Source organism: Colletotrichum jinshuiense, chromosome 9, assembly GCF_051148585.1.
Source record: "Colletotrichum jinshuiense chromosome 9, complete sequence".
NCBI classification, from domain to species: Eukaryota; Fungi; Ascomycota; class Sordariomycetes; order Glomerellales; family Glomerellaceae; genus Colletotrichum; species Colletotrichum jinshuiense.
This window is the reverse complement of record NC_139316.1, coordinates 3,774,167-3,795,156: the sequence shown is the minus strand read 5'-3', so window position 1 is coordinate 3,795,156 and position 20,990 is coordinate 3,774,167. Positions and strand designations below refer to the sequence as shown.

General features: G+C 58.6%; 6 protein-coding genes across 6 annotated transcripts; 2 read left to right on the top strand and 4 right to left on the bottom strand.

The window, feature by feature from the left end:
• Window positions 1–175: 175 nt before the first annotated feature.
• EsH8_IX_000998 (60S ribosomal protein uL13) lies at window positions 176–1,347 on the bottom strand (the record flags this gene model as incomplete). The annotated part of the gene is made up of 5 exons (XM_083267334.1): window positions 176–314; window positions 413–671; window positions 762–812; window positions 953–1,088; window positions 1,327–1,347. 5 exons carry the CDS (start codon window positions 1,345–1,347, stop codon window positions 176–178), a joined length of 606 nt encoding a protein of 201 aa, XP_083130899.1.
• A 1,015-nt stretch (window positions 1,348–2,362) lies between these two features.
• On the bottom strand, window positions 2,363–3,304 carry EsH8_IX_000997 (BAG family molecular chaperone regulator; the record flags this gene model as incomplete). The annotated part of the gene is made up of 1 exon (XM_083267333.1): window positions 2,363–3,304. One exon carries the CDS (start codon window positions 3,302–3,304, stop codon window positions 2,363–2,365), a length of 942 nt encoding a protein of 313 aa, XP_083130898.1.
• A 2,719-nt stretch (window positions 3,305–6,023) lies between these two features.
• Window positions 6,024–6,518, top strand: EsH8_IX_000996 (thioredoxin-like protein; the record flags this gene model as incomplete). Its single annotated transcript, XM_083267332.1, has 2 exons — window positions 6,024–6,174; window positions 6,349–6,518. The coding sequence occupies 2 exons, from the start codon at window positions 6,024–6,026 to the stop codon at window positions 6,516–6,518; spliced, it is 321 nt and encodes a 106-aa protein (XP_083130897.1).
• Window positions 6,519–7,033: 515 nt separating this feature from the next.
• On the bottom strand, window positions 7,034–8,251 carry EsH8_IX_000995 (chalcone-flavanone isomerase-domain-containing protein; the record flags this gene model as incomplete). The annotated part of the gene is made up of 1 exon (XM_083267331.1): window positions 7,034–8,251. One exon carries the CDS (start codon window positions 8,249–8,251, stop codon window positions 7,034–7,036), a length of 1,218 nt encoding a protein of 405 aa, XP_083130896.1.
• Window positions 8,252–14,204: 5,953 nt separating this feature from the next.
• Window positions 14,205–16,813, top strand: EsH8_IX_000994 (F-box protein; the record flags this gene model as incomplete). The annotated part of the gene is made up of 4 exons (XM_083267330.1): window positions 14,205–14,948; window positions 15,101–15,817; window positions 15,870–15,981; window positions 16,038–16,813. 4 exons carry the CDS (start codon window positions 14,205–14,207, stop codon window positions 16,811–16,813), a joined length of 2,349 nt encoding a protein of 782 aa, XP_083130895.1.
• A 769-nt stretch (window positions 16,814–17,582) lies between these two features.
• Window positions 17,583–19,091, bottom strand: EsH8_IX_000993 (3'-5' exonuclease; the record flags this gene model as incomplete). Its single annotated transcript, XM_083267329.1, has 3 exons — window positions 17,583–18,521; window positions 18,601–18,827; window positions 18,899–19,091. 3 exons carry the CDS (start codon window positions 19,089–19,091, stop codon window positions 17,583–17,585), a joined length of 1,359 nt encoding a protein of 452 aa, XP_083130894.1.
• Window positions 19,092–20,990: the final 1,899 nt, after the last annotated feature.

The window sequence follows — 20,990 nt, the reverse complement described above, 5'->3', positions numbered from 1 at the left end:
AGAATTTCCCTTATGAACCGCCACGCCAATCTAATGAGGAAACGCGAGGAAGGACAGAAATGCGCGAGAAAACCCTAAGCCGTCATGTCACGCAGCCGCCACGGGTGGTGGGAACGAGGAGACCCTCCTCCTGCAGCAGCGCGCGGCTGTCAAGCCAGGACTTTGACGGCCACGTTTAGTAGCCGAAGGCCTCGAGGGCCTGCGCCGTCTTCTGGTCGACCTTGGCGTTCTTCTTCGCATCGGAGAGCTGGCGCTGAGCGACCTTCTTGCGCTCGTAGTAGGCAGCACCCTTCGCCTTGCGGCGCTCCTCGAGTCTGGGTGGGGGTTAGCGTCGGGAACAATATATTGGGGGGACAGATTGTGTGCCACGGGGGAGGGGAATTCCCGCAGTAGCACACAGGGCAGAACGCACCTGGCAACGACGTCCTGGTACTTCCAGCCGACCTCGTGGCTGAGACGGCCGACGGTGCAGAACTTGCGGCCGGGCTGCAATCTCAGGACACGGAGGGCCTGGGGAACGACCATCTTCTTCTGGGTGTCGTAAGGGGGGGGGACACCCTCGAAGACCTTAAGACGCTCAAGAGCGGCGGCACCGCGGGCAGTCTTGTGGGGGATCATGCCACGGACGGTCTTGTAGAAGATTCTCGACGGGGCGCGGAAGTGGAAGGGACCTAGTTGTTCAGGTCAGACAATTGAATGTCCTCGAGTTGATGTCTTGAAGACAAATCAGAGCTCGGATGTTTATGTATAAAGCTTACCACCGCGGGTCGGGTTGTAACGGGTCATCTTGCGCAGGTAGGCGTGGTACTTGACTGTTGGTCCATCAGTATCTTATTCTCGGAAGCGGTCTCGGCCGTGCCAGCACGCAGCATCTTCTCTACGATGCTGTCCCTCAAAAGGTCCTCCTCTTGCCTGGCCGGGTGCGACGGTGGGGGGTTGGGGTTCGACATACGCTTGGCACGGAAGAACTCGCCAGAGATGTTGAGGGCCTCGGTGCGGACAACGACGATCTTCTGGCCGTTGAGAAGCTGCTTGGCGACGATAGAGGCGAGACGACCAAGGAGATGGCCCTTGCCGTCGATGACGACCTGTGTAGAGGATGGGAGTCAGCGATCTGCATTTCCCGTTTGTGTCCGCGGGCCAGTGAAGTATTCTCGTTCGGAGAGGGAGGGACGTCGAGTAGCGACGGCGACGGCAGACAGTCGCAGGTGATTGTCGTCTTCCATCGCTCCTCGCATGCTCTCCGCCGCCCACCCGCAAACGACGACCCTCACGGCCGATATCCCACGAATCCCGTCGAGACAAAGAATAATTCCAAAGACTCACCACCGGCTCGAAAGACGACATCGTTCCTGTTCCTTAAAAACACCGGTCGCGGTGTTTTGCTGAATTGAAGGGAAAGGGCCGAAATAGGATATCAAATCTCTGGGCGAAGAGGTGCCTCTGGAGAGATCTGGTCTGGGCTGGGAGCTGCCTTTGGGTTAGTAGTGATTGTCGGAGGGTGAGTTTTGGAAGAAGCCGTCGCGACAATCTTGAAATCGGGGCTGGCGGAGAAATTTACACGCACAACAGCACACAAAAGCCCCCAGCGTGACTGCCCAAAAGCGAAGTGCCCTAGCCTGATTGGGCAAGGTGCTTTCCAGCGCAAGCGAGGGTTGGTACTGGGGCCTGAGGCAACTTAGGGCTGGAAAGACCTACCAAAATCCATACCTGTGGCGCGTGCACCCCGCCTCACCTTGCACCCGAGACCGGTGAGGGCTCACCTCGGTGTGGGAGAGGTGGGCGCGGCGGGGCATCACCCAACGGCCAGGCCCCCTTAATGGACCGAATTTAGACCCCCTCGGTCCATTGATTTGTCAAAAGAGATAGCAGTCGCGCGAGGAGCGCCCGGGGTGACTAAGCCGACGTCAAGTCCAGGCCAAACCGGGATGTCCCCACGACACGGCGTCGTCGCCAACGTCACGCTGCAGCCCTGGTATGGGCAACGAAGGCGGTTCCAAGGTCGGTGAAATGCATCATGTGCGCACTGGATGGAGTGAAGATTCCCAGAACGTTGGGCCGTTTTGCCATTCCTGTCTACGGGCGTGCTATGCGCCTCTCTCTTTCTCTGTCACCGCCTTCACCTGCTAGACTTCCTATTCCTATCGTAGCAAACACTTCAATCACCGCCCAGAAGCCCCTGCTTGTCAACGTATCCGCCCTCTTTACGCGGCGTGTCTCTAGATGCAAGTCTCGCTGTGATTAAATACAATCCGACTGAAAATCCTCCGCAAATGCTCATCTAGGAAATCCAGGGCCGTTCCCTGGTAAACAAACACACAATGTAGAAACCATGGCCACTTTTCGATGCCGGGGTATCTCCTTAATGAAGTGTAGCGTCCAGACGCTTCAACACGTCCTGGACGTTCTGGACCAGGGCTCTTCTCTTTGCCCTGGCCTCCGGGTCGCCTTCTGTCTGAACCTCGTCAAGCTTGAGAAGCACGTGCTGCATCGTCATCTCGGACAGCTTGCGGTGCTCCTCCTGTCGCTTCTTGGAATCTGACGGCGGCGCGGCAATGAAGTCCTCGCAGGGTTGGCGGAACTCGGTGTCAAAGTGCGTAGCAATGGCCTCGAGCTTGGCGTGAGGGCCGGTGGCCGGAGGCGACTTCTGTCCGCCCTGGCCGGGCACGCCCAGATTTGACGAGCTGTCCCGCGGGCTGTTGTTGCTGCTGCGCTTCTTGGACTTGCGACCGCCCTTCTTCTTGCGGCGCTTCTTGCCGTCGTCGGTACCGCCAGTGCTGCCCACGGCGCTACCGCCATCACCGTCCACGACGACCATCTCCTCGTCAGACTCGTCGCTGCTCTCGGCGTCGACATCGCCGTCCGGCAGGACCACCAGGACCTCGCTGTTGTTCTTGACTCCGTAGTCCCGGACTGGCGCGGCCGGCTCCTTCAGCTGGCGGCCCTTGTAGAGGAGCTTGACGCGGCGCACGCGCCTGTCCGACAGCTCCAGCATGACTCCAACGCGGTCGCGCACGTCGCGGACCCGGAGCTTGCCGTCGCCAATGGCGTATGCGGGGAAGTGGGCAGGGTAGGTGACGCCCTTGTTCTTGATGAGCAGCACATCGTCTTCGGGGATGGCGCCGCGGGTTCGGGGGTTGTGGGCGTATGACCTCGTGGGGACGGAGCCCCCCACGGAGGATGCCTGAAGGTCTTCGGTGGTGATGTAGCTGAAGTCTTCGTCCTTGACGTCGGGCACGCCGCTAAGGGTGGAGGAGTATGGGGATATTTGCTCCCGATTCGTCGACCAGCCGAATCGAGACATGGTGAGCGGGATTGCTAGCAGGATGCAACCAATGGTGCTGTATAGGATGAGGTTCGGGTCGATGCCGGTGGTGTTGGAGATATAGTCGGAGTAGGCGGCGATGGCGTTGGCGAGGCCAGCAATGGATTTGTCAAGATAGACCTGGAGGGAGGCGGGCAGCAGTGCTGTGATGTTGGAAAGGGCACCAGAAGATGCCAGAAGAGGCTGACTGGAAGCCACCTTGGCGGCAGTAGGCGGTCCTTAAAGCTAAGGACGCTGTCTCGGGGGAAAGAGTAGGTAAAGTGGAGGAAAGGTGGAGGGGGAGAGCGAGGCGAAGGCGACGGCGTCGGCAACGATTCGTATCGTGCGTCACGAGCGACGGGCCGGGGGTGAAGAGGGATGGGTGAAGGTAGGTAGGTAGTGAGTGTCGTGGGGATGCCCTCGCTTGGGGGGTTCCGAGTCGCGGGGTCGAAGATCAGGCCGTTCTGCAGCAACGCACAGCAGGCTCTATCTTTTCTTGCGGCCTTGGACGGGCTCGATGCAGCTCGGCGCTGGGCGGTGGAGAATCGGTCTTTGGCTGAGTTTGCTGCCGGGGGACTGGCGTCGACGATCACCGGCCTGGGTCAAGGGTCCAGGTGGTGAGATTGGTGAGGCGGAAAGAGAAGGACTGGAAGGAGACAATGCGCTGTCAGCGATGGTGAGGGCGAGCGGTGGTGGGCAGGGGTGCGGAGGGTGTGTGTGGCGGGCAGAGCTGGACCAGAGGGGGGAGGAGGGGGATGACGGCAGAAAGTCGGGAACGATATGTATGGTGGTGGTGAAATGTGTGGAGGGGAGGTTCTAGAAACCCGGGAAGGCAGCGAATGACGGGGGACGGGATGGGGGGTGCGGAGGGAGGAGGGAGGAGCCGTGTTGGTCATTGGACGGGCCGGTGGAAGACGGCACCATCCAGTGGCAGAGGATTCGAGCGTGGTCTTGGAGACGCCACGTTTTTGATACGATTCGGGGGGGTGACAGAGACACTCGTACGTACCTGGCAGCGGTGCGCCGTGCTATTGCGGTCCGTTTGACGGGTAGGAAAGCCGGAAGAGTCGAGCGAGTGGCAGAATGAGGTGCCGGATATCGATGGTGGTGGTGAGAGTACCGAGTTCGAAGCACGCTATATCCCGAGGAGCTGGTATGCTAGAATGTGCGAGCGATGCCTGGTGCTAGGGCGTTCCGAGTGTCACCGTGTCTTTGCGCTTTGCGTTGGCGTTGTATGGATCTGGGCGGGGAGTGGATTCGGGTGGCTTTTTTTTTCTCCTTTCCTTTTCTTTCTTCTTTCTTCCTTTTCTTTTAGATGATACGATGGATGAGAGCTCGGAAAAGGCAAGGTGTCAAGTGGAAAGCCGGCAGCAAGCTCCAACAACCGGGCCCTATGGCTACGCCCCCTGCAAATTGACTAACTAACTGCATGCCTGGCTGCCTGACATCTGATGGCCTGTTCAGTCAGGCGGGTAGCCGGGGCGGCTGAGAAGATGGCTCCTCCTGGGCTGGGAGGGATGCCGGTTCCTGGGGAATTCTACCCCAACCCAGCCGCTGCATCATCATCAACCATAAGTTGTAGTGTGTGGTGTATTACACCATGGATGCTCAAGGATCCCGTCCCGCGCTAGACGCGCGTGTGTCTAGTCTATCTGAACGTGGTTGCGGATAGATCCATCGGTGGCTCAACAACGTCAACCACTCAGCTCTTCGGTCCTCGGCATTTGATTATGGGAGACCCCTTGAAGGATGCAGCAGGCGGCAAGAGGTGGCACTTGGGCCGTTGTCGGGATCGTGAGGTGCACTCCCTTCCAAATCCAGCGGTTCCCGCTCCGTACGCGGTAGCGGTGCTCTTATCTTATCCGCCCCCTACGCTCGACTCGACTCAGTGCTTACATAGGTAGTACCTGCATCGCATCGCCTGAACCTTCGGGAACATGACATGGGTGTTGCGTGCATGGCAAACGTGAATCAGCAGCTCGAATCTTGTTGTCGTTTCTTGCTTGCCATTTTGAGATGCTGCATCCGATACGGCTGTTTGGGATTTGGAATTGTTTCCTCCTTTCCATGTATCTGTAGATTCATAGCTTACACAGCAATAGTAACAGCAGATGCTGACGCTCACTCAGCTGGGACGAGCGCATACCAACAGCCACCGCCCGCCCCTCTCTCACTCTTTTTCTGTCTCTCGCTGGCTCTGCCTTATAAATCGGAACCCCGAGAACCCGCTATTCTGCCGTGAGAGACACCCGCCCACTTGCCCAAAAAATAAAAATATTGTCCATTTCCAATCCCGATTGCATCATCCACTCCGTGACGCATTAGATAGCACCAGCACCAGCACCAGCACCAACATCAGCGCCGCTTTTGTCTACAGCACCTCACCGCACCACCCGCCGCCCCGGTACATCGCCGTCTCCCCTACGCGCAGCCATTCCCGAAGTACCTGTTTACCCGGCTCAGCTACCTCCTTGCCACTGCTACCTTGCTGGCCTGCCCTCCTGTCCATTCTTCAATCCCCCTCCCACCCCGCCGCCGCTGCTGCCGTGCAACTACACCACCCACACCCAGTCGCAGCGCCTGACAAATACCCCACCCCCTCCTTCATCATCGTATATATATCGTCACTCCGCCCGCCCCTCTCCCCCCTCCGTCGCGAGAAATGGCATCCCTATTCAGACGTCTCTTCTCTACCTCCGTCCAGACATCACCCGCAAACATGGCCGCCACCAAGCAGAAAGTCCAGCAGCTCATCGACGACAACAAGGTCGTCGTCTTCTCCAAGTCGTACTGCCCCTACTGCCGCGCGACAAAGTCCGTCCTCGACGAGCTCAACGCCGACTACGAGGTCCTTGAGCTTGACCAGATTGGTGAGTTTACCTTCCCGCAGCATCCCCCTCCCCGACGTCCCTCTACCTGTCTATCTTTGCCTGCCTTTGTCCTTCTTTCTCTTCCTCGCCCTCCTTCTCCCCTCTGCCCCCATCACCATGCTGCAGCTACATCGCCACTCCGTTTGCGACAATTACTAACACACCGAACCCCAGACGACGGCAGCGCCATCCAGGACGCCCTCCAGGAGATCACCGGCCAGCGCACCGTCCCCAACAGCTTCATCTCCCAGAAGCACATCGGCGGCAACTCGGACCTCCAGGGCCTGCTCAAGGGCGGCAAGCTCGAGAACCTCCTCAGGGAGGCCGGCGCCCTCAAGGCGTAAGCCGATCACCTCTTTCCGTCAATTGTGTGTGTTTGGTGTATCGGGGGGGAATAGACATGCGGGCTTTTTCTTTTCACCGCAGAGAGAGAGGCTGACGGGGCGCGACACGAAACCGAAAAGGCCGTCCAAGCTGTAGCCGATATCGCTGTAGCCCGCCCGTCCGCCCGTGTTTGATAAGGGTGGAACGTGTCGAGATACCAATGGTTTAAGAGAAACCAAGGGGGGAAGGGAATAGACATTCTAGCGCATAGAATCTGGTCTCATAAAAAAAAAGACAATTTTTTGTGAAAAAATACGTTTCTTCTTCTCTTTTCGAAGATTTGCCGTCGCCGGGAATATATGCGCCTTTGGCGTCGTCCCGTTACTGTTGTACATGATGCGAGTTGTGACTTGTTCACTACTATTTCTACAGTCGAGCCTCCTTTTTTGTTTTCCCCCTTCCCACTCCCAGTCCTCCTCATGTGATTCTTTTTTTTCCTCTTGTAATTCTTCCTCTCCGCCACCTCCTCCCTCTCTTAGACGACCTGCGCGGCGACGGTGCCGACGGGCCTCTCGACGAACTCCATGATGCCGTCAATGATGCTCTGGCGCGCCGGCTCCGACGCGACCTTGCTGCCGGCGAGCCAGTTGAGCCACAGCAGGCGCGACACGCGCTCGTCCTGGACGGCGCCGATGGTCTGCCGGCCGAAGCTCCGGCCGTCGTCGAAGACGACCTCGAGGGCGCCCTTGTCGTCGCGGCAGAGCAGCAGCTCGCGGCCCTTGGGCAGCTTGCCGCGGTTGAAGACGCGGCGGAACTCCTTGACGGACTCGCCAAAGGCGTCGTCGCCGTAGGCGTCCTTGTCGGCGGACGAGCGGGCCGTGATGGCGCGCACGAAGGCGTCGCGCAGGTGGTGGAAGTCGGTGTCGCGGACGGGCACGATGCGGAACGCGCTGCGGCAGCCGACCTCCTGCATGATGGCCGACCACGTCTCCTCGCCCTCGGCCGGGTGCAGCAGCTTCTCCCGCAGGGCGTCGCGCTCCGACGGCACCAGCGTCGTCGCGATCGGGTTGATCTTCTTGGTGAGGTAGTGCTGTAGCCGCGCGACGTCGGCCGTCGCGACGTAGTAGCCCACCATGTACACCTGGATGCTTAGGAAGCTGACGGTGCGGATGCCGAGGCCGACGAGGGTGTACTCGACGCCCTCGGCGTCGACGACGGAGGCGGCCGCCGGCGCGGGGGCCGCCGGGTCGCCCTCCTGGGTGCTGTGGTGGTGGGGCTTGCCGAGCGAGAGGCCGATGGTCCGGGGGAAGGTGGGCACGGTCGAGTTGCCCGTGGGCACGAGCTCGCGGCCCTCGTCGTCGTGGATGACGACCTTGCGCTTGCTGCCGCCCTCGGTCGTGAAGGTTTCGGTCGGCACCGCCGAGTCGAGCTGGAAGCCGGAGCGGTGGTTCTCGCTACTGTTGGTGCTGCTGCTGCCACCCTCGGCGGCCTTGCGCTTCTTCTCGGCGGCGAGGGCCTTGCGCAGCTTGTTGGCCGTGTAGATGATGGAGACGATGCCCGCGAGGGCGCCGGCGGCGAGGAAATAAGTGCGGTCGCGGTCGTAGCTGGAGCGCGCCTGGCTGAGCTCGTTGATGTTGAACCGCTCGACGGGGTGGGACGAGGAGGTGCGCTGGCGAGAGAAGATGGTGCGTCGAGAGGTTCGGACGGGCGGCAGACCCCTGAGCAGGGCCCGGAGGGTGCGCGGGCGGAACATTGGGGGCAGAGGGCGTGGAGTCGCCGTGGTTGATGGTGGGTGGTGGTGTTTTGGCTCGCGCAGAGGAGAGACGGGGAGAGTGTGGGCTGATTGTTGGATCGAGATTCTTCAGACGGCGCGCGGGATGTTCGGGCAGGGTGGGGGGGAGGACGGGTTTGCTAATTGGAACTCGGTGCCGGTCGGGTACGACGATTCATGGCCCGGGTCATGTAGCAGGGTATTTGGGGTCGTCGAGACTACACTGCACAGACTGGTCAGCTGCGAGGGAGTCTGATCGTGAGGCTCGTAATCGGCGTGCAGACGATTGGTGGTGCGGGAAAGCTGCAATTGGAGCTCCTTGACTGGAAGCACGTCAACGAGTAGGCAGTGTAGTGCACTGAGTGGTCCGGGGCATGGGGTGGGTCGGGCCTGCCGGGACTTCGGAATGACGTTTCGTGCGTCACGTGGCACGGAAACCTCCGCTGCATATTCAGGCACTGAACGGCGCAGTACGTAGCGGGCACTCCGCATTTGGCCCCGTGCAATGCATCGACTAGCCTTGGCCTCAGACCTCCAAGGTCCCTGGAGCGAGAGAGTCTGGAGAAGGGGAGGGAGAGCTCCAACTGCAACAGTCTCCTGCGACAATGCAAAGATCGAAAGCTGGCTTGCTGCAGGTCACGAGGGGGGGGACTGGACCGGCCCAATGTTTGAATCCATCTTGTTCCCTTTTTTTCCCTTTTCTTTTCTTCTCCTTCTTCTTCATGCTCGGGGTCTGTGCAAAGCGGCCCGGAAGGAAACAGCCCGATCTCGGATCGAATGGACAGGATGCTAGCTCGACACACTTTTGCTGATCCCTCATCCCCCACCTTGCAGCTATCTACACTACGTAGATAGGTTGACGTTGACGGTAGTCTGTGAGGGGGGAGCTGTCTGTTACTCCAAGCTTCTTACGGCTGACAGACCTTGGCGGGCAGGATTCGTCTCCAGTGTTTTTTGAACGGGCACAGGCTATCAATTAGCCAGAGACTATGGGATCCAGCCCGCAGGAGCGTGGTGGCATTGCCCGTGATCTGCGAGGTGGGAGGGGCACTGCTGAGTGGCCAGTCTGTGGCCGTCTAAGCGCCCACGCGTGATGGCGTCCAGGGATCGTGACGGTATCACGCTGAGCCACGCAGCCACCGCTCACACATCACCACCCCTCAAGCAGCAGTCACTGTAGCGTGCGTCTTGCATGCAGACATCGGCCGTCACCCCAGTCATCTGGCAGATGGATGGACCCCGGCAGAGAGACAATTGCGCGTTCGGTATGGGGAACTACGTAGTCTCACGAACCGTGGCTTGCTTTTTGGCTTTTTTTGTGAACGACAGCGACAGATGCTCTGAGATATGACCGAGTTCAGTGTCGACCAATCCAGGACTAGATGTCGATGCCCCCGTTTCAATGACGGATGAGGTGAGACTGCGGCAGCGGCAGTTGATCGTCGCCTCGATGCCTCACCCTGCTCACGCAGACGGTACACACGTCTATTCTTGACTCACTGAAGGTTTCTTCTTTCCTGAACCCGACGCGTCGTCTCTACCGCATCTATGGCGTTTTTGGCGATTTGGGGAGGGTTCGGAAGCCCGGGAGGGCACGGTTCCATTGGCCAACCACCTACGTAGCGCAGCGCAACGCAGCAAACCCGCCCAGCTGGAAAGGCGGCTGGCTGACGGGCTGGTTTGGCAAAGTGAACCCTCGTCGTCGCTGCGCAGTGCGTCCACTTTTCCCATGTGCGATGCCCAAAGCCTGCAAAGCCCGTCTAAGCCGGCTTGGCGTTCGTTCAGTGCTCGACATCGACATCGACACCACGGACGAAACCCTCCCACAGCGAGCGAGGTTGAAGGCAGGCACGCACGCCGAAGACGCGAACCCGGTGTCCCATAACCCCCGACATCCGACGTTGGCCCCCTCTGGCGTGCGGGACTTGCCGCCAGTCGAATGAATGAACAAGTGGTCTTGCGCTACAATGCCGTCGCGTGTCTGGTATGCCATTGAGGTGCGCACGAGACGAGAACATGGATGATCCAGGACGACGATGGGCAGCCAGGCCCGGATGGCAAGAATGAAACGGGTATCAGGTGCAGGGCAGGCCGTTTCTCTCTCGCAAGCTCCAGCAACCCACCGCGCCGCAACAAAGCATCAAGAAAAAAAACAGAGAGAGAAAAAAATAGGCCGAGATGCGGTCCGAAGAGGAAGAGATTGGGGGAACGGGGGCCATCGCGAAACAAAGGCTTCTTGGCAGCGGTTGGAGGGTGTCAAGTATCTAGGCCTGGACTTGAGAGCGGAGACTGCATCATGGCATATAGCCCAGCAGCAGCATCCGAGGCCCTGACATCCCGTCTTTGCAAAGCAGGAAGGGTTTGAGATCGCTGGGGGAGCAGTCTTTTGACAATGGAAGCAGATGGGGGTGTGGATGGGGTGGACGGGGGCGAGAGAGCGTGTGCGTCTGTGCCAGAGATGCAAAATTGAAATGAAATGAGTGAGGAGTGCGAGAGTGGCCGCCCTGAAGCAGTCGAACATACAGGCCGGCGTCCAAGCGGTGGGTGGAGGACGGGTATCAAGGGCAAGTCTGGTCTCCGAAGAGGCGAAGAGCGAAAGGAAGAGAAGGAAGCTCTGGCTTCTCTTGGTCCATGTCGGTCGTCGACGATGAGATGGTCCCCCGCCCTGCCTCTCGCTGCTTGTCAGGTAAACAAGGTTGGCTTGGCCGCATGCCGGCAGGAGAGGACTGCGAGAGGGTGTCGAGCTTGTCGGGCTACCCCTGCTTGGGCGCCGCAGAAGTCATGGTCGATGATTAACGCTTTTTGTTTTATTTTTACTTTGGTCTTTATTTTATTTTTATTTTTTCCTGTTCTGCTCGTGGTTAACTTGGGATGTGTTTGGCGTCATTATGCCCTCAGTCATCAGTCAATCAGTCAGTCAGTTGGGTCAGCCAGCCAGCGTTGTCAACAAGTCGGCATCTCGTCCGGGCAGCAGGGAAGGAGAGGGTCAAGGAATGCGGTAATTCAAGATTGCAGGCATCATGGGTAGTGAGCATTGTAGCAGTCGGGTCTGTGGGAACTTTTCTCTGGTGAACAAAGAATCCGGCGGTAGTTAGAGTACATGCCAGAGGCTGCTGTTGACCCTTTCCTTTCCCGGTGGCGTCAGGTACGGGCTCCCGTGGCCCCCTCAAAGGCCCATTCGCTTGTTCTCTGTCATTGTCATTGTCTCTCTTCTGTCGAGCATTTGGTCCGCCGTGGAATTTTGGCGGGGTTGTTGGCTTGGAATGATATAATCGGGGGGTGTGTGGAAAATGAGTGGTAGCCAGTACATGCACACGCTACTTGCCTCGAAGTGACGTTGTCTCCTTTATCCGGGGGGGGGGGGGGGGGGGGGTGATAAGCGAGGGTGGAGGGGGGAGGGTTGAGGCGGTAAGTACCCGTACCGCTCTGCTTGCCGGCTACAGTGCGTCGAGGTACATGTGCTCCCCTGCGCAGCAGAGCAAAGCAATCGCTTTCCGGCGGCTCTGGCCAACATTCCCCGCTGAATAAGATGCAGATCCGCTACCAAGTGCAAGTGACTCAATCGCATGCAATGCCCTCATTCATCATCATCTGCTTCTTGCTTGCTTCCTGCCCTGCTGCTGCTACTGCTGCTGCTGCTCCTGCCCCCTCTTTCCACGAGCGACTTCAGACTTTTGGGCGCATAAACGTAACGCTACGCTACGCATCACATCTCAACAAGGCTGAAATATGCCCCGCGCTGGGCGTGTCGGGGCCATCGTCTCGTCTCCTCGTACCAGGTACTGTGTAATTATGTAAATGCAGCCAGTCACCGTCGGCTGGCTCCAGCTCTCATGCTGCGTTGCAGGCCAGCCCAGTCCAGCCCAGTCCAGTCTCTTCCCCGTCTTCCTCTAATACTTGGGTAGGGAGCATGAAGACCTCTCGGATCGGGGATTATGGGTTGTGATGTGACAGAAAATGAGGTAAAAATAAAAAAAGAACACAGGTGAGAATACGTGAGTAACAATAAAAATAAAAGAGTTGTGGATGAACCTCGCCTCGCCTCGCCTTGCCTTGCCTTGCCTCGTCTCGCTTCGCATCACCTTGCTTTGTTTGCCCCGTCCTCCTGCCTGCTTTGACAGACTACCCTACATAGTGCCTACCTGCGTGTATACATGCGTGCCTACCTGATTTACTTACACAGCATTATGTAGTGCCCGCCTGCCTGCCTGCCTGCCTGCCACTGCAGGTGCTCATGAGGTGCAAGGTACGTACCGTGCCTCCCCCAAGTACCTGGTGTACATCCAAGGGAGCAAGGTACCCTGTACACCCGTTCCTGCCTGTCTCAGTCCTCCCGCCTGTTGCATTCTTCCCCGGTTCTTTGTCCCATCCCGTCCCTTCCCTTGCCCTTCCTTCCCTTCCTTTCCCTTCCGTCTCCCCTGCCTCCTTCCTCGTCGCGCCGCGGGCCGCTTACTCGTACGGCGGTGGATACGGATACACCTTTCCAGCATTGCCTTCACTTTTGTTCTGTTCTGCTCCATGTCCATTCTTCATTCCACATTCTCTGCTCGGACTCTGTAATCAAATCATCATCCCCTGAAGAACGGGTGAAGAGAAGGAAGCGAAGGCCACGACGTCTGTAGCTGTGGTGACCACCATCGTCGGCTCGCCCGTCGCCCGTGCTTCTGGCTGCAGCCTTACCATCGAAATTCCAGTTCTCAGCTACCTTCCCATGACGCCCACAAGTACATGTACATGGAACTGACATACAGAAAGAGAAAGAGCCCAGCGCCCCCCAGCAGCCACCCCCCCGGTCGTCAATCAGCCTCCTCCTCCTCCACCAAACGCCAACACAAACACGCACAACGAACAGGAAACTCCAGTCGACAGCACGGCAGAGAGCAGACCAGACCAGAGCACCGTCCTCCGCCTTCGTGAGAGCCTCCCCCAGCCCTTGTCCTGGCCGGTCCCGGTTCCAGAGAGTTTCTAGAGTTCCAGCTCCAGTTCCAGTTCCAGTCCAGCGCAGCCCAGCGTGTCACCTCCCCCCTTCCCTCTCCACTACCGCCTCCTCCACCACCATCAGCACGGCTACGCCCACTGACCGACTCACCTCCACCAAGCCCCAAGACCCAAGCCCCCAACTGCCTCTGGCCTTGCCTTGTTGGTCTCCCACCCCGTCGTCATCCACTCACCCTTGGTCACTGCACTGCTTCTGCACGCTGCTGCTGCGCCAGAGAGAGACAGTGCTTGCTGCAAATCTGAATCACCGCTTCCACTCTCCTCAAGACCACGCCTGACGACCCTGTCCTCGCGACGCGAACTCTCCCTTCCCCCTCCCCCTCATCCAACTTTAGACCGGCTTCGTCCTTCACAATACAATTTGCTCGCCTCCCCCGACGACAGTTCCGTCTCCCTGGCGTCCTTCTTTTTTGTTGTTGTTAGGTCTTTCTCGCCTCGCCTCGTCACTCCGTTACCTTGGTGCTCCGTCCGTCACACAAGCACTTCCCGCCCTGCCCTGCGCGCACCACAACACAGCAGAGCACTGCACGGGTACTGCACTTACGGCCCCCCCGTTGCTGCTAGGGCAAGTAGTAGCGTGGTCGACTCTAGGTACCGTCCGCCGGGCCATCCTCCACCACTGTCGGAGCCTCTCCATTCCCATTTTCCGTGGGTCAGGCGTCAGCGTCCAGCGTCCCGTCGGCCTCGTGGGACTGGTCCGCCTTTCAAACCCTCGTTCTGGTGACAAATCCCCGCCATTCACCTCGTCGAACCTGAACCCAAACCCGACGACTCCACGACAAACAGCATCCCTCGGCTTGTCATCGCTCTGCCGTCTGCAACGCCCATTCTCCTACTGGGGTCTCGATTCCCCCTTGCCCCCTTGACCGAAAAATCCGCGAATCCCTCGATCGGCCGACCCGTTTGTTCGCTCGCTTCGCCGCCGCCGTCCTTCACCATGAGGCCCGCCGCCCCCTCAATAGAAATCATGGCTGCTCAGTCAGTCACACCAGACTCCCGCTCCTCGTCGTCCACAAACTCCCCCCTCCCTGCCGACAACGAGGAGTCAGACTTCTTCATCGCCGGCAACGACTCGCAGTCGTCCCTCGGCGTCCCCAACATAGAGGACATGCAGGTCAACGACGACCCGTGCCAGCCCGCCGTCAACCGGCTGCCCAGCGAGATCCTGATCTCCATCTTCGCCAAGCTCAACAACTCGTCCGACCTCTTCCACTGCATGCTGACGTGCAAGCGATGGGCAAAGAACTCGGTCGACCTGCTGTGGCATCGTCCCGCCTGCACAAACTGGAAGAACCACTCGTCCATCTGCCAAACATTACAGCTCGAGAACCCCTTCTTCGCCTACCGCGCCTTCATCAAGCGCCTCAACCTTGCCGCCACACCCCTCGCTGATAGAATCAACGATGGCAGCGTCATCCCGCTGTCCGTGTGCACGCGCGTCGAGCGCCTCACACTGACGAACTGCCGGAACCTCACCGACCAGGGCCTGACGGCCCTCGTGGAAAACAGCTCCTCGCTTCTTGCCCTCGATATTTCGGGCGACGAGCACATCTCGGACGTGTCCATCAGGACCATCGCCGAGCACTGCAAGAGGCTACAGGGTCTGAACATATCTGGCTGCCGCCTGATCACCAACGACAGCATGATCAAGCTTGCCGAGAACTGTCGGTTCATCAAGAGGGTACGTAGATGATTTGGTTCGCCTTGGCCTATCCTGGCGTCGTTCGTTCTCTGCTCCCTCCCCCCTCGGGCGCAGCCTGGGCGGTTTGCGTTTGTGACTGATTCATGACGCACCCCCGCATCGCGTTTTGGACCTCGCTGACATTTCTCCAGCTCAAACTCAACGAGTGTGCTCAACTGCAAGACAACGCAATCCTATCCTTCGCCGAGAACTGCCCGAACATACTCGAGATTGACCTGCACCAGTGTGCCCAGATTGGAAACGAGCCCATCACCGCCCTCATTGCAAAGGGCCAGTCGCTCCGCGAGCTCCGGCTGGCAGGCTGCGAGCTGATCGACGACAGCGCCTTCTTGACCCTGCCCGTCGGCAGGACATACGATCACCTCCGCATTCTGGACCTGACCTCATGCGCCAGGCTGACCGACCAGGCTGTACAGAAGATTATCGATGCTGCGCCGCGTCTTCGCAACCTTGTGCTTGCCAAGTGTCGCAACATCACCGATGTCGCTGTTAATGCCATTTCGAAGCTCGGTAAGAACTTGCATTACTTGCATCTGGGTCACTGCGGCCACATCACCGATGATGCCGTGAAGCGGCTCGTCAAGGAATGCAATCGCATACGGTACATTGATCTTGGCTGCTGCACACTCCTCACGGATGACTCCGTCACGAAGCTGGCCCAGCTCCCCAAGCTCAAGAGAATCGGCCTTGTCAAGTGCAGCAGCATTACCGACGAGTCCGTGTTTGCTCTTGCGCGCGCCAACCACCGCCCTCGCGCCCGCCGGGACGCAAACGGCAACATCGACGAGTACTACTCCTCCAGTCTCGAGAGAGTCCATCTAAGTTACTGCACCAACTTGACACTTAAGGCATGTTTGCCCTCCGCGAAGAAACGTCCGGCCCCCTGCTAACCCAAAATAGAGCATCATCAAGTTGCTGAACTACTGCCCACGACTTACTCATCTCAGCTTGACAGGAGTGACTGCTTTCCTCAGGGAAGAGTTTGCCGAGTTCTGCCGGCCTCCTCCTCCCGGTATGTTGAGGCCCACGACATCGCTTTGGCCACAAGGAAAACTAACCATGATGCAGAATTCACGGATCACCAGCGTGGAGTGTTTTGCGTCTTCTCCGGCATCGGCGTTTCGCGACTCCGCGACTACCTAAACTCTTCCCCCGAATACGAAGGCTTGCGTGACTCGTCCGCCCCTCGTTCTAGCGGCATCGCGGGCTATGGTTCACGCCAGCCTGTCGATCCTCGGGCCGCGACGGCTGGCAATGCCGGGCAGGCAAACGGCGATGCTGAAGCGGACGACGCGGATGCGCTCGAGGATGACGATTTCGAGGGCCTCGACGGCAGCGAGATGGCAGTGGATGGACAGCCCCTGTTGGCACAAAACCTTGTCAACGGCAACGCCCAAAACGGAGTTCCTCCGCCGCCGCCAACCCATGTGCCCCCGACCGGCGCCGTACCCATGTTTGCGCAACCCCTGGGACAGGCTCCTCTGTTGTTCAGCCCTTCAAGTCCAAGCTTCCCGCAATCGACCCGATCGCCAACCATTACGCGCACGCCAAACCACCCATCGCCCTTGGTCGTGTCCAGCCACTACTCTCCAACGAGTGCGGGACCTAGCACATCGACAGCGAATACGCTTTCGCCGCAAGGAACGAACCTCGGCTTCACCGCATACACAAACAGGAGACCGACACCACTGGGTGCCAGCACCGCATCCATGGAAGCCTCGATGCTGAGTCCCGAGTTCCACCGCGATCGGCCAGCAAGTGTCATCTCCATGGAGGCATCGATGTTGGGGCCTCTCGACCCCGACACACCGGAGCCTTCCACGCCGACTGGGCAACAGATGTAACCTATAGGTGATCGAGGTTTTGATGGGATGCAACCCGATTCGGGGAGTAGTAGGGGATTATGATACACTGGCATGAGATACGCAACGACAATATACCCAGGAGCGCGCGGGAAACACCGGAACATAGTGGATTGGTACAGGCAAAGTGTCGATTGCTCTTTTGCCTTGGTTGTTGGGCTTTTTTTGGTCCATGTAGCCCTATTGACATCGCTTCTTATCGGGGAGAGACTAGTTGCTACACAAACATTCCTCCGAGGCGTTGACGGCTGTGATTGGTTTCCTCCGTCCCAGGCTACCGTTTGGTTCATTAGGTTCTTTACACGGTACTGGCCATTCGGCCTTTCTCATTCGACTGTTGTGCGGCGGTAGACTTTGGGGGAGAGGACGGTCTTTTTTTCCTTTTTTTTTTCTTTTACTTTTCAATTCTTCACATTGATTGAGTTTTGGTAGCAGCGGGGACATGCAGGAAGGGTTCACGGCCCGTCAGGGCAACGGTTATTAAATTAAGCATTGACGAGGAACAAAACATGTTTGAGGCGAGACCATGAGACGGTGCCCGTTATAGAGAGGGCACTGCGGGGTGAAAAGGAAGTCGGGGCGAAAGCCCATGAACTCGTAGGCCTCGCCCAGGGAGGCATTAAATTATCTATTCTGATCATTCCATCATTTCTCATCGGTCCGCTGTGTCGTGAAGGCTTCTGCACCACCCAAGTTGGTGCCGCCCCCCACCACCTCGCATGGACACCCGTCATTCTGCGGAGCCTCCTCGTCACCAGAAACCCGCAATGTCCACCTGCCCCTGCCCCTGAGTCTGCGCTTGCAACTCCGTACACTTCTGCGCGACGTACCAGTGAACCAAGTCCCTGGCCGCGAGCGCGTCCTCCAGGCTGTCGTGGCCCATCTTGCCCTTCTGGATGGAGCGGCCGAGCAACTCGGCCGCCAGGGCCTTTAGGGACAGGCCGCCCGACTTGCGCTTCCCCCTTTCCGTTTCCGCCGTGTCGCCGCCGGCGTTTTTCTCGTCGTCTGCGGGGGTCGAGACCCGAAGCTCGTCAAAGGAGATGAGGTCGCCTTCCTGAAGGGCGACGGCGACGGCGGCGGCGGCAGCAGCCTTCTTCCTCCTCTCCTCCTCCTCCGCCTCCTCCTCCTCCCTCTTCTCCCTCTCGGCCCGGGCCGCGGTCGCGAGAATCAAGGAGTCGACGACCAGGGGGTGAATCCAGCGCAGGGACGCGAGGTCGTTGTGGACGGCGTGGCCGACGACGACGGTCTCGGGGCCGACCCAGCGCCAGACCTCGGCGCGGGCGGCGGCGAGCCCGCCGGCGATGCACTTGCCCTTGGACCGGGCCTCGTCCATGTCCTGGCGGGAGACGCCCGAGTAGCGCGTGTTGTAGTGCTGCATGGGGACGTCGGGGCAGACGAGGCTGTCGAGGAGGATCTCGGCGGTGAAGTAGTCGACGAGGGTGAGGCGGATGAGCTCCGACTCGCCGTCGTAGGCGGTGCCCATCTCGCAGTCGATGGCGACGGCGCGGCGCGGGTGCCGGGCCGGGGGGGAGGCCGCGGCGGTCGAGGAGAGGTCAAGAAGGGCGTGGGCGGGGGTCCGGTGGTACTGGTGGCGGGCGGCGAGGTCGCCGGGGGTGTAGGCCCTGGTGAGGTGGTCCGGGGCGTAGGTGCAGCCCGGGGCGGAGACGAAGGCGCGGCAGCAGCTCCAGTACTGGCGGCGATGTTAGTCATGGCTTTCGTGTGTCTCGATGAAGGGGATGAGGGAGAAGGAAGGGGGGTGTTCAAGTTACCATGCGGGCGACGCGGCCGGTGTGGTATTGGCATTTCAGGACCGGCTTGGAGGGCTTTTTGCCTTCTTGGTCGTTGTCTTTGCTGACGATGCCGTCGGAGTTGAGGGCGAGCGCGGAGTTTGGCTTGGCCCTGGGCTGAGACGATGGCGCGGATTTGAGAAAGGGCTTCCTGGTTCCCTTCTGGCCATCCTTTCCGTCGGACTTGAACCTGTTCCTCGTGTTGGAGCCTGCCGCGGTGTGTCAGCGAATTCTGAATGGGGTGGCGGAAGGGAGCGGTATTTGGAGAACGGAGACTCACAGCGGGCGTTGCACCTGCGGCATCGCTTCTTATCGTCAATGTCCGCGTCGGAGAGCGAGTTGACGACGAAGCCGTTCTTGGCGAGGACGTCTCTGCGGTGCGTCATGGAGCGGAGCTGCTGGACGTAGGCTTGGGTGGGCTCGATAGCCGCCGAGGGGGTCCCGTACGGGTTCTGGGGCTGGAGGTAGGCCATGACGTCTGTTTTGGGAAGGTACGGAGGATCGCGCTCAAAGGGATAGGATGCGATGGTGACTATATCAGATTAGAGAGAAGGAAACTTTATACACGAGGGTTTTCGTCGCCCGGTGAATGATGGATAAATTTCGGTGAGCGCCGAGTGAGTGAGTGAGATGCGCACGCGCGTGGGATTTGAGGTGTGAGATGATGCCCGGTGCCGGGCGGGGATTTTATGGCAACGAGGACGAGTCTAAAAAGAAGGAAGTAGTTGGGTATGGAATGACTTTTCCCGCAGGCGTAGATGGGAACGCAGGAGGCCAACAACGACGACGACGATGGGGAGCAGAAGGCGACGTGACGTGACGAGGTTGTGAGTCGAGGTGGATGAGCACAAGGTCCCCCGTCCTCCTGCAGGTGTTTGTCTTGGATGACGGCCGCGCTTTTCGGCCGCCGTTTGCTTCCCTTGCCGCGAGGAAGGCAGACATCACCGGGCCCTGCCTGCCCTTTTCGTCGTCCAGTTCTTCCTTTTTTTTTCCCTTTTCCCTCGGCAATCCCGGTCTATTAGGCAGAGTGCGAGGCGTATATCAAAAGGGTTGGAAGAGAGTAGGAGCGAGAAAAAAACAAGGCCCCACTTTATGTTGGTGATGGGCGACGTTGGTGTTGGAGGCCAAAGTTGGGCGTCCGTCCGCCCGCCGCCACCCCCCGTCCCCCCGTTGCCGCCGGCTGAGACTGCTCAGCCTCGCAGGCCGCCGACCGCTATATGAGGCCAGTAGTATTGGAATGCTTGCTCGTATTCTCGTATTATTCGCGGGGGTACCGGTGTTGCTGCGGGAGATCAAGTGAGTTTCGCTGAATCGCGTAGCAAAGTGTATCAACCGCCGCACCACCAACAGCGCCATCGTGGTGACCGGGTTGGAGCTGGCACCATGCCAGCTCCAACAGAATGGATGCTCTAGAAACTATCAACAATGTGTAAATTCTGGTGCCTAGTCATTGAAAAGGCCGGCGACTCATTGCCGAATCCCCCCAGGCATTGGTGAATAGAGTGACTTGTTGGCATGTCGTATTAAGTTTGGTTTTATAAATGGGTTAATAATAAGTGAAAAAATAGCATGACGGTCCACAAACACAAAAAACACATCAACTAAGTCGGAAATCATGTACCAAGACCAGATAATACTACCCGAATCACAAATTAATTCTTTGGCCTGCGTTTCGACGGAGTGTGGTGCGATATAAAGTTGCACTCAATGTTAGATTCCTCGCCATCGACGGCCCGATGCACGGCCGGTGACGTACCCCTCACTACCGGAATCTCCCATCACTACAACAAGGCAAACATTGTGTATGTCCAGGAAATACTAGAAAATGTTCATATAATGAGGCAAAACAGTTTGTAGGGGCTCTCGGCGATGGTGCTCATGCCTCGCTAAGCGCGGTTTGTCACACACCTGAACACGGCATTGTTAGATCCGACTTTGACATAGAATACCTTAACAGAAGCATCGCGAGACAGAAAAGACTGCCAAGAATTGATACTCTACATAACAATACTTGTAGTTATACCTGCAGAGCTCTTGGGGGATGTTGCTGCTACATGACGGGGCAGTTGATGATGGGCTCGGTGAGCGACTGCGTTCACCGAAACGGGTTCACCGGGCCAAGCCGCACATACCCGTCCCCACCAGACCATCACGTGATCATGTTTTTATGGGTGCCGTCATGCCCTGGCGCGTCGAGAGTGTGCTCATCCACAAGACATCGCCGCTTCATGCATTCACTATGTGCCATCTTGTACTTCAAGCAGTCCGGAACTTCCGCGAATACCTTAGGACCACCAAGTCAAATATGCATCATTTGTGCAACATGATTAACCGGGCAGCTGGCGGAGCTCCTGTGGTATCCGTGAGGCACG